Below are 12,258 nucleotides of genomic sequence, written 5' to 3'. Positions count from 1 at the left end.
TGCGCAGCCGCAGATGGGATGACCCCTTCCCTTTAAGAACTTGAAATCGTGACAATTGATTGGACTGTTGGACATTACTATCTAACTAATACTCCGTATGAGGTATATTGCCCTTCTCCCTTCAATTGCAAAATTCTGGACTTTCAAGACTTCTCACATGTACCAATTGCATAATTTGATTTCAAGTTTTCCAACTGCATCATGTCTGGGCAGACAGCGAGAAAATAATGCTATGCAACCTTGTGAGGCATGGTGGGTGAAAAGCTGAGCACATTTCAAGGGAAGATTTTTCTGGTGAGGAAATTCAGATATTTGGACATTCAAACTTTTACAATACCTTGTGTCGACTGTTTGTCAGGGGTTCTCTTTTGAAGCTTATTGAGAAAATAAGTTTCAATCAGCTTCTTCTATGAAACATTTTTTTATTTTCCCCCCATAGAGTTAACACATCGAGTTGGCGCCATTTTGAATTCAAGTGTAATTAAATTTTGAGTAATTTGTTTCTACAAAAGTTTGCATGATAACAATCATAATAATTTATTCTCTTGTCAACTGAATACAAATTGTGACTCCTGATTTGTATTCTTTAGTATAAACGGAAATGGCAAGTTAGAGTAAAGTTTACAGTGAACTTCAAAATAGCTTGAAATTCCTCTGTCTGGGTGATAAAATGTATCAGGCGATAAAAATAACTACATTGAAGCATTTTTCTTATCAACCAAGCACAGTGAAATTCCGACCTTGTTTGAAATTCAGTGTATAATTTTTTGTACTACCTTAAAGACACAGCTCTTTAACTAGATGGCTACATTTCATATTACCGATAAGAGTGATAAAAATCAGTCAATGTGGTTTGAACCCTTTCACCACCATGGTTTAGCCCTGACCAATTGTTATCAATGGTGAGTGTGGACAAATTCACTGGGAATCGGGGGTGTACAGATCAGGCTGTGATCCAAACTGAACCTGTACACCCCCTGCCTCCTAGAATGTCTTTACATTTTAACTCTAGAATTCACTTCAAAATTGAATAAAAAATAAGATAAATATCTCTGTAAAAAACAACAAGCAAACAGATCCAATTTGTATTTGTTCCTTTAATGTGTCTTTGAGAAAACATTGGGAACCTAGCATGAATCTTGGCCAACAAAGCTTTCGTCATTACGAAGAGATGCGTGAACAATCAAAGCAGCTTTTATTTATACACTACATAACACTTTGAAATAGAAACTGCTAGTCATTCAGAACATGATGTAAGAAAACAAGCTTTGGTGTTTTGGTCAAATATGTCTAACTAAATGAAAAGCAAAATAAGTCTGGGATGAATTTTGGTATTCTATGGAATGGTCTAGTCTGGGAAAGAAGCTACATTGAAATTCGAGTCTTTTCAAAACGAAACTTTAGGGTTAAGGAATAAACAAAAGCTATAAACTATAAATCATTCTTTTGTAAAGATACTTTTGTTTTCAATAGACAAATCTATGGGTGGATTAATAACTTATCAAAGAAGCGGCAAAAACAGAATGTGAATGCACTGCCCTTTTTCTGAAATATTGCACCAGCTAAATCAAACTATTTATCCAATAAGAATAGCTACCACACTTGGCCAAGCACAGTTGTGGCTATGGCATAGCTGGTAACATTCAACCTCGGCTAATTGGGTAAACAGAATTTGACATAAAGGCTAGATACCCTGGTAACTCACATGATGATCAACCTAATTTCATCTACAGACTAAAGACAAAAGAAAAAGAGTCACTGAACTTGTGGAGGAGTCTTTGAAAGCTAGAGAACTGGTTATAGAGTTTTTTAAAGCTACAGAACTGGTCATAGAGTTTTTTAAAGCTACAGAACTGGCCGTGTTCAATGCAACCTCAGTTCTGTTTCAAATTACCTTGCAATAGAAAATGTGAAAATTTAAAAAAACATCTATTACAAGAACGCAGACCAACCAACAGTCCCAGAAGGCGGCTTTTGGAACTATATCAAGCAGAAAACTCCAAGCACTATTGTAAATTAGTTCATTTTTTTCTTGACCAACTGAACACTCCTAGTTTAATTCACTTTGAGTTGTCATGACTGGCAACTTTCTACACATAAGTATATTATGCCTCTGTAGTTTATCCATTATCTAAATGTGCACGCACACACTCACAAATTTAAAGACAGATTCACAATTTTTGTTTCACCACTGGGGGCGCTGTTCTATCAACATCATGCCATGCCAGCTTCATTGCATTGCACATATTGAAATTCCTAAATCATCAATGACTCAAATGGAATTTTCTAGAGATCTATGAGAGACCATTTACCAATTTGTGGGTGAATTTTTGTGACAAAATACATACTATTTGAACTATAACAAATGTTTTTTCAGGAACAAGTGCACCTGCACAGAGATACACATACGTAGACGGGGAAATACAAACCCTGACAACAGCACTGGAACCCAAGGGTGTTTGATAAACAGCAACCTGGGATGCAAATTGGCGCACAATACTCTCGCCTACAAGGTTTGACTGTTTCAATGGAGACCAGAGTGGTACATTTCCAGACAGGACTGTCACAAATATGCACAAAATTATCATACTCTTGTGCACAAACATACCACCTCTTTAAAGTTGTCAGCAGGTAATCTGTGCAAACGAAAAAACATAAACAAACTGACAAGAAAAGGGGCAAACAAATACAAAGTTGATATTCTTCACATTAAAAAAAATGACAATAAAATCAGTGGACGCGTTATTTCCCAAACCTTGCGAAATCTAGCTCAGCAATGAAATTGTTAAAATTCCATTGAAGCTTGATCATGGAAATCAGCTTGTTATACGATCACAAAAAGTTTACTTTGTAAATTGCAAAACCAAATATGTGCTCTGAGTAACATGATGCCTGTAGTTTGATAACATTTGGAATGTATATTAAAGTATATGTGTAAATCTTTGACTAGTAGACAAATAACTTGGCAGAGAAATTAAAATGAATGAAGTACTGTGAAATATAGCATTCCTTAGCATCACCTCCCTATGGTTAAACTATCGTACATCTACTTCCCTGTCCAATGACCCTGCTTTGGAGTTAGAGTGAAACATTTTGGCTCGACATCAAATTTTTATAATTGATTTCCACATCACAATCTTGACTAGATTCGGCCGCTGCAATTATGACGTTACGTTGAGAAAGTAAAAACATTTTGCTTGGACACTTTGCAGCTGGCCGTCGTCTCTAATGAGCTCTGTCCAAGGATGCTAGGTATTTCATGGGAATGACCTTTGGAACCATTTTATGCCTGGAAACGAGAAGACCAAAACACATTTAGTTGATCAGATTTTGAATTTCTGCACATGATCATCACACACTTACTAAAATGTAAATCATCCCCGCATTCTTTGGAACATCTCAATAGGTGTGAGATTTTTCCCCAGAGAATGGCTGTATGAAAACATACTTTGTCCCGATATCTTGTATGTGGAGTGAGATTTCATTCCATGCATTTGAATTGCAAAGTCATCATACCGGTACTTTCATCAAACTAGTCAGAAAGGTTGGTATGATTGATAGGGAACCCTCATGTGGTTTCCTCATGTAACATCTTGTACAAAAGTTGTTCAGATGACTAACTCCATGCCTACCCACGTGAATGAATTTTAGGGTGCTTCACCCCATCCAATGAAAGTGCATCAGAGCTAGCACAGAACACTGGCAGATTTTGATTGACTCTTGATCGTGCGGAAAACATGAAACACAAGCATCTGGTGAAACTGCTTCTATGTAGTGATCCATTTGAAGTACATGTGAACTGAAATTGCTCCCGAGTATCAGACAATTGGTACATGTGAACTGAAATTGCTCCTGAGTATCAGACAATTGGTGTTCTGAAAATCAACATGTGCCAATTTTTTTATCACTTTAAAAATCTCTAAACTAAATTATTCATAGAAAACAACTGTTCTTTTCAAAGCTAACATATAAATGGTTCCAAAGAAATTGATTTTGTCCCAAAACAACAATACTGGCCCCCCTGAACTTACATATCCACATTTTGCCATCAGTTGTACATGCGAGTAAAAAAAAGTATCCCTTCACACAAATACACTAAATTTGAAAGTTATCAGACTAGTGGCTACAGGAGAAATGAAATTTTGTCAAATAATGAGAAAATTGGAAAAATTGGCCATTAAAATTTATATATGCAAATTTTATCCATCATTTGAACAATTCTGATTTATGTTGTCTTCAGCCACCTTTCACTTAAATTTGAAAGTTTTTGGAAGATTTGTTTCAGAAGGATGTTTAGATGCAATACAAGTAAATTCCCTCCAAAAAATATAGAATACATTTATTATGACAATGGGTGTGACAAATTCCTCACCTGATTGGCATCAGGAAGAGCAGCAGTATTGGGAACACCATCTTGAGATATGCCAGGGGAGCAAAACCGAATGCACAGAGCACGGCCAACTGAATCAGCTGAATCGATGTAAATGTGTGAATCTTGCGTTGTGGAACGTGTCTGACATAGTGGTTGGGTGGATACGCGGTCTATCAACATGAGAAAGAATTGCAGAAGAACAGGATGTAATAGGTTCGCAAACAAAAACTGACGAGGGGAGTTACTTATTTACTTCATGTCAGTAACACATCAAGCTTAAAATGTGTAACTGATACAAACTCACATGTATGTATAGACATACAAGGTTTTGAGATATAAGAGGAAGTTTGTCAATTATTCTAAGATTTGCAGTGCTGCATGCTCAGAGCGTTGATTTGTTTGCCTTCCTTTTGGTCATATGATATGACCTTGCAGTCGCTCAAAAGAACAGTAATGCACAAGCAAGGAAACAACCAACAAACAAACAATAAAGATGTGATTTCACCACAGCTGAGGTAAAAAATGAGTTTGTTTTCAATAGCTATTGAAGTTTTGTAAAGGTCAGAGAGTTGATAAAGGCATACCAAATGAACATATCTCTGTTTACTTCCCCCAAAAGTACCTGGTTTATTTGAAGGTATATGAAGAGGCTGTTTATGGCTGCACTTTACATATAGTCGTGTAGCACTCTTAGAGACAGTAACACAATGGTTTTATCATTGGCCTGTGACACGGCACGTACTACAGCTGCCAAATCTGTCTGCTAGAAAAGGGCATTTACCTTGGGCGAGGCAAATCAATTGATTTTACTTTTCACAAATACCTATTATTTCTTTGCCCACTTTGTTGAAGAAAATTCCTGACGAAACCGGTGAGGACATCGTGGCCAGACTTGAAAATGACCCGTTCTCTGATGTTATAGCTTGCAAGTCTGAGAAATTTCATGAATTTTCCAGTTAGGCCTGCAGAAGTGCAGTGCTTAACTGTAGATAATGAGATCATAATCTGCCCACACAGATGCAATTTTCTAACATTTTGCAAATTTTAAAGTATGACTGCATGATGCATGTGGAATTTGCAGAGAGTACTTTTGCAAGTTTGCCAGCCAAGCTGTGACTTAAAACTGTCCCGCTCAAAACATGGAAGTTGAGGATGGCCGATGACTACACATGCAGACAGTGATGCCATTGGCAAACTCACCTGCTCTGTGAACAGCAAGAGAATCCTGTCAAACAGTTGGTTGCCGTCTACCGAGGTGAAGGCCACATACACAAAGAGGCCGTAGAGAACAGCCTGTGGAATGTACTGCAATGGTATTGGTAACATCAGCAGTGACAAACCAATCAATACGTGTGAAACAATGCCAGTCACCCTTGTCTCCCGAACACTCACGATTCTGTCAACAAAACAGAAGTACACACAATATTGTTAAGCTTGCCACTCCCTGGACTAAACTCTTAACGATCACGACGACAGATTACCCAGCATTAAATAATCTCAAGCATCACATACCCTTATAGTTTGAAACAATCTTAGAAGCTACAATGTGATAGATAAGATGTTACCAATATATGGCTAAGTTAACGATTATAGCGTACTACTGATATAAAATTCGGATACATGAAATGTTTAAATGTTTTGTTCAGGGTGAAGAGTTGTTTGTTAACTGGTCAGTAAGTCAGTCCATCTGACATGGGGCATAGCATAAAATAATGCATGGTGACATGGGATTCAGATGACATTCAAAACGTCTCTGCATCAAGCTACCTTCAATAGTTAGTATTCTATATAGCTGATCAACAGTAACCACAAACTAAATACACACACAAGTTGTACCTTTAATTGAGGCATGTAAGCGGCAAGCTGAATGAAAAATTTCCGTAATTTTTTTTTCAAGTGAGCCAAAAGACTAACACAATTTGAATTCATGCATGCTGTGTGACATATTGTCAGGTTGGACACTGGTTTTATGAGGGACATCAGCAAATTCCTGAAAATCGGGTCATTAAAAATCTCATATTAATGTTGTTTGGTTGTTATGGATAAAGACAAAAACTCCATCGGCTGTACAGAAATAAATACATTAATACCAATTTTACATTTCAACAAAGTTATACTTGAATATTGATGTGGGAGTTGTACAACCATTGCTACTGAAGTCAAAAATTCTGTGGACCATGTGGCATTATTTGTGAATGCTGATGACACTGTGTTACAAGGTCATCTGTTTTTGCAAACACACTCACATGTTCTGCACATGGCCTCCATCGACTCGTTCTTCCACGTCTGCCAGTGCCCTGACATGCAGCGGTGAGTGGGGCAACGCAGCGTGCACCCAGGGTAGTCCAAAGATAGACAGGAACAGGTTGAGAAGTGCCACTACAAACAAATCCAGGTGATACGCTGGACCTTTCTTCAACCTGAACACAGAAATTACCGTCAGTGTTAACACACAGTATGCTGAAATGAACACAAAAACTTAAAACTTGAAAACTGACACCAAAAAAGTTTAGTAAAACCCTAAATATCTACGATAGTGCAAAGTTGGATCATTCCACTGCGAAACAGGGGTGATAAGGTTAATCATACACCAAGAATAAGTTCTAAACTATGTACTAACTTTCTACAAGCTTGCAGATCAAAATCTAAAATTCTATATACTACATTAGTTCAAGATATAAAACTATCCTGATGATCAAACATGGTTAATAACAATAAGTAAAGTTAAGGTGATGGTTATTGTCAAATCATTGTGCAAATGTGACGATTGTCATTTTCAAAAATCGCTCTGTCAAATATTGTGCTAATCCATCATCTCACTGTACAATTTTTTGTAAATTTGATGTATCTATGAACACGTCCATCAACTATTACTTTTGATGAAATTTCCAGTATTTTTTGTTCTGTCAGCAAAGTACAACTTCTTCTGCAAACAAAATCATGTGTGTGAGGTTTGGAGGTGATTATGTTAATCTCTAAGTATCAGATCTGCTGCCTCGGTGGCTAGCTACAATGACATAATAGAGCGACTTACTTGTTGAGGGGAGCATTGACCAATGCACTTGAGATGTTCTGATCCATGAAGAACAGCAGAGACAGTGGAAATCCAAGAACAGCACACCCTGCTATCGCTGCTGGCGACAACCTGCCGATTGGTGCAAGCACCAGGAGGTGTCCATCTGAATAGTCAAATTTCTCCACTGTAATTATAGAACATGAGAGAATCTGCTGATTGGCCTTTATTTCCGAGCATAAAACTGTTCCTTTTTTGACAGGGGCATAACAGTTAAAAACTGCAGGATTAATGTCAAGGACATTGTGCCTAATTTTCAACGTACCTGCACACATGCCATTGAAAACTATCTTCACAAGTACCATTTGATTTTACAAATCTTCCAGTCAATGGACACCAAGTTGTTTGGGGACACTTACCAGTATTTTTGAAATACCAAAATTACACTTTTCTTTAGATACAATGAAGGTACCTGATCAAAGTGAGAAGTTTCTAGAAACTAAGAAATTTTGTCCATCATAAAAATCTTACATACAACCCATGCTTCACAGAGTAATTACAGTCTATGGTTTTTAGCTTTGTTTTTTTCAGTACAACTGTAGTTGTTTCCAGTAACAGAATTGATCTCTGTAGCGGGAAAATCCATCATCAGGAAAGCTGGAAGGACCATAATTAGGCCACACTAATTAAAGGGACATAAGCTGTAACTTATGGCGAGTTTTTCAGTATTCTGCTTTTGTATACCAACTACCGTGTCTGACCCTAATCCTTTTGTCATGCTGAAATTTTGAGTATTCTTTTTGTCAACACAGCTTGTATGTGTGTAGTGATCATTGTTTATTGTTTACAAATGAATTCTAGTCCGGACTTGAATACAATTCTCAACAATAACAATGTAGATTATACTCATATAGGTTGTGTTGATATGTTAAATACTTGGCATTAAATTACAGTTTAGGGATTCAATGCAGAAAGTGTAGGGAAACCACAAAACAAAAGTTCTGAAAAATAGCCAAAAGATACAGCTTATGGAGCTTTAACTTCCTTGTTTTGTGTCCCAACACGTGTAGGTATCTTTGGGTTTTCATGAAATAAAACATGCTGTATTAGGAAATGACTTTACTGTGTATCTCTTCTGTTGGCAAATCTTTGTTTTGAAATTTTCTAAAATATACTTAAAACTCCTGCATGCTTGAAGAATGTCACATTGTAGCACAAATTATGGAGGTGAAAAAGACGTTTCTGGCTTGATTCTTGGATGGGTATTCATATAACATGAAAACAAGAGGAGATATAACTTCCATGTTTAAAATTTTCTGTGTGTGTATTATGAACTGCTTACCATTCAAGATTTTACAAAACCATGCGTGGGATAAATAACAAAGACTTTAATCACTGTGGCCTATAAACTCAAAGATATACAGACCACAAGTAACAGAAGGCGATGAGGAAAAAATGATCAATAGCGTGATCTGGGGAAACTTCATTTTTGTATACAAAAATTACACTTCTTTTACCGTTCAGTGAGATGTCAAAGACATGACACAGACATTCGACAATATTCAACGTAGTGAAAGAATGGATCAAGTTTTCACTGTTTGACCAATATAAAGTGACCTACATTCCCACGCTCTATGAAGTACACACTGGAGCACACATTTTATTTTGAACTGACCTAATTTAAAAGCCGGCCCTATAATTGACCTTGTATTGACAATAAACACTTGTCATAGGGGGTCAGAAGTCCAATATAATGAGACATACAGACTGTTTGTCCGGAGAGCTCATATCTATGTGAGTCCGATAACACAAACAGATACACTCTGATTTATGTTCAATAGTGGATTATCACAAAAGCAGAATACTTCAGCAGTAAATCAGCCTTAAAAATTTTTTCACATTTCTGCTTCTTCTTAGAGAACCTTTTTGAATAAGTAGAATTATAAACTACTTTGGTTTCCATATAAACTTCACTTTCAAACTTTCATGGATAGTCTTTGTTCTGCTATTATAACTCTGGTGCATGGTTTAAAGTAACAGTTACTAGCAAAGCACAGATGACAGAGTTTTGATCACATTTTTTTTTGGGGGGGGGGGGGGGGGGGTGTGGGGTGTGTGGAAGGAAGGGGGTTCTAAAGATTTCTAGCTGAGAGGAACCAAAATCAAAACAAGTGATTCTGGTTTCTCTTTGAAAAACAAACAATTAGGTCTCCAACTTATGACACCACTTGCTCTTTTTTGTGAAATTGAAAAAACCTGAAGTTTTCAAGTGATCTGTTGTTCATTTCAGATGAGTGAAAATAGGGCTCACTGGAAAAGTAGGTCCGAAAAGTAGGACAGTTACTTGTCAACGTAAATAGGTGACTCACATTTGACATCTCGGAAGATGAATGATCCGACGAAGGACATGGTGATGACAGCCACAGGTAGTGCGTAATCTGCTAACATCTCACGGATATTAGCTTCTAGCAATGGACTGAAAGACAGAAGAAATATATTTCCTGTACATCAAAGTTCAAAGGAGCGAAATATTTTTTTGTCACATCTGTACTACCATTTGTAAGATAACTTTCCTGTTATACATGAAATAAGAAATTGTTAATTTTGTAATAAAAGCTAGAATATCGTCGGCTTTTCTATTTATAAATAATAGTGTCGCTGACATTGTGCTCCAATCTGACCAAAATTGACAAACACACAAAAAATTACTATGTTTTCATATCAAGGTCACAGATGATGCATACCTCGTTCAACAAAGTGCAGAGTCTGCATACTTCACAAATACTTTCAATTGAAAAAAGTAGATAACGCATCCACCAACATTTTTGGAATAAAGTTTTGTGTCTTATTGACCAGGAACATCCCCTCAGTACACACTGGTCTAATACCCACGTCCAGTTTGCCAAGTATTAGATACAATCATGGTCTGAAAGATGGCTGAATGTGAACAAAAACTTGAAACGAAACAAGGCTTTCCACAAAATTTGTCAAATAGAAGCAATAACGTCACCAGTGTTCCCGCTAAGGCTTATTTGAGCGCTAGTTGTGCAGTGTCTCCGACTGCTCTCGCAGTGAAATTTCATGTTTTGCGCAACTTTAGTCTCAGTCATTTCGATCGGTATTAGTTTTGGAAACAATAACTCAGGGCGAAATGTGCGATCTCAGTGCGGATTTTACTTGCATGTTTTGAGTTTAGCGCCCATTGGTGGCGCAATTGCCACCAACGTTCATTGTACGTTGTGACTACATACCTCAATGAATTAGCATATAGATATGAACGGACATGGCTGCCCCTTTAAGGCAATCAGGCATATCTCATGAGGCCTTCAAGTGACCAAGATGAAGTTCAAAGTGTCGCGACAGATAATAAAGTGATCCCAAACCCATTGGTATTAAAACAAAGAGCTGGCATAGAAGGGGACGTTTTTGACTTCATGGCAGACGACAGTTGGAACATTTCACTTACGACGAAGTCAGCAACACATTAAACCTGCGAGTGAGTATCGATATATTCACTGAATTTTCAAAACATTTGTGAAATATGTCATTCATTATTTTTGCCAAATTTCCACGTTTGAGATTGTTTCGTAGCATATAGTGGCACATCATCTGCTAGAATTCAGTCAAGCAGTTTGTAGTAGTATCGGAAATACCTACATAGTGACATTACTATTAGTTAGGCATAATCCACCAGCTGGAAGCAACCAGCTTGTGATGAACAAGTACTTGTCAAACTAAATTTATGTCGCACACAGAATATCAGTTTTTGTACCCAAAGATTTTGTTTCGTTATTGCATGGAGTAACTAGGGTTTGAGTGGCTGTTTAACTGTTTGTGTTATTTCTTAATCACTCCATCATTTTGTGCCAATGTTATTTCTGATCGATCTGTTTAATTGTGGAACCGGTAGAAGATCTAATGCCAAAGATGATTTTGCAGTTGGAAAAAATGTCAAACCGAAAGGATGGAAGGAGTACTTCCAGTGATATAGTGGGAAAGATACACATGTTGCTGCTACTGTTTTGTTTGTCTGCATCCATAGCATTTTGAAATTGAAAATAAAATGATATTAAAGGGACAGTAGCTGTAACTTCTGATAATACTTTAATCGTTTTTCATCTATGTATCAACCACAGTTTCTTCTCAAGCATGTTCAAACACTCAATATTCAGCTTGAATATGAGTCAAGTCACTCTCAAGAGCATTGTTAATATTGTTGTACACAACAAAATTTAAGTCTAGTCTTAAACTTGGTTTGGCTGTGTTGGATTAGTAATAAACAGAAGGTTGTGAAGTGTCTAAACAGGGTTTAAATCAAAGCATACACGAATGTAGTTGTGTGCTTTGATTTAAACACTGTTTAGTTGCTTTTAGAGACACACACAAATGTAGTTTTCGCTTCCAGCCTTTGGCTGGACCATCCCTCTCGCAGCTGCCAGGGTGGCCACCATGCCCTTCAGGCAACAAGCTGCTCATCCGTTCAAAACCTTAGAGGGAACACTGAACATCACAGAGCCTTTTTTTTAATTCATCAGAATTATCCCCCCTAATATTTTTCTCAAACACAACACACAGCTGAAGTGCACTGTATAATTACAGACCAATTGCATTTTTTGTGCTTTAAAACAGTTCAAAGTCATGTTCATGAACATTTGTACAAATAGTTGACATGACAAATTGCTTTATTTAGCTCTATCCGATTTCTGTTGTTTTAATTCTTGTGAAACAGCTTGAAACAGACTTGTTGACCTTTGGAAAGCGCACGCTCGATGGAAGCGCGTACTTTGTCATAATTGACTGCGACCATTATGTAAACTTCATAGATAAATACAGACACGATAATACTGCTACTGGTTGGTTTAGAGCATATTTA

At 37.1% G+C, this 12,258-nt stretch overlaps 1 protein-coding gene across 2 annotated transcripts in view; it reads right to left on the bottom strand.

Moving 5' to 3' along the window:
* Positions 1 to 1,079: 1,079 nt before the first annotated feature.
* LOC139139047 (solute carrier family 4 member 11-like) overlaps positions 1,080 to 12,258 on the bottom strand; it is a 28,975-nt gene continuing 17,796 nt past the window's right edge. For both annotated transcript variants that reach the window (XM_070707749.1, XM_070707750.1), the window contains exons 12-17: positions 9,755 to 9,861; positions 7,407 to 7,572; positions 6,619 to 6,792; positions 5,573 to 5,768; positions 4,373 to 4,542; positions 1,080 to 3,289 (exon numbers count right to left, since the gene is read on the bottom strand). In XM_070707749.1, coding sequence (XP_070563850.1) covers positions 3,226 to 3,289; positions 4,373 to 4,542; positions 5,573 to 5,768; positions 6,619 to 6,792; positions 7,407 to 7,572; positions 9,755 to 9,861 — 877 coding nt within the window. In that variant the 3' untranslated portion in view covers positions 1,080 to 3,225. The remainder of the gene's footprint in view (positions 3,290 to 4,372; positions 4,543 to 5,572; positions 5,769 to 6,618; positions 6,793 to 7,406; positions 7,573 to 9,754; positions 9,862 to 12,258) is intronic.

Source organism: Ptychodera flava, chromosome 8 (assembly GCF_041260155.1).
Source record: "Ptychodera flava strain L36383 chromosome 8, AS_Pfla_20210202, whole genome shotgun sequence".
NCBI lineage: Eukaryota > Metazoa > Hemichordata > Enteropneusta > Ptychoderidae > Ptychodera > Ptychodera flava.
The sequence above is the reverse complement of the archived record's forward strand: the minus strand, read 5'-3'. Positions and strand labels throughout refer to the sequence as shown.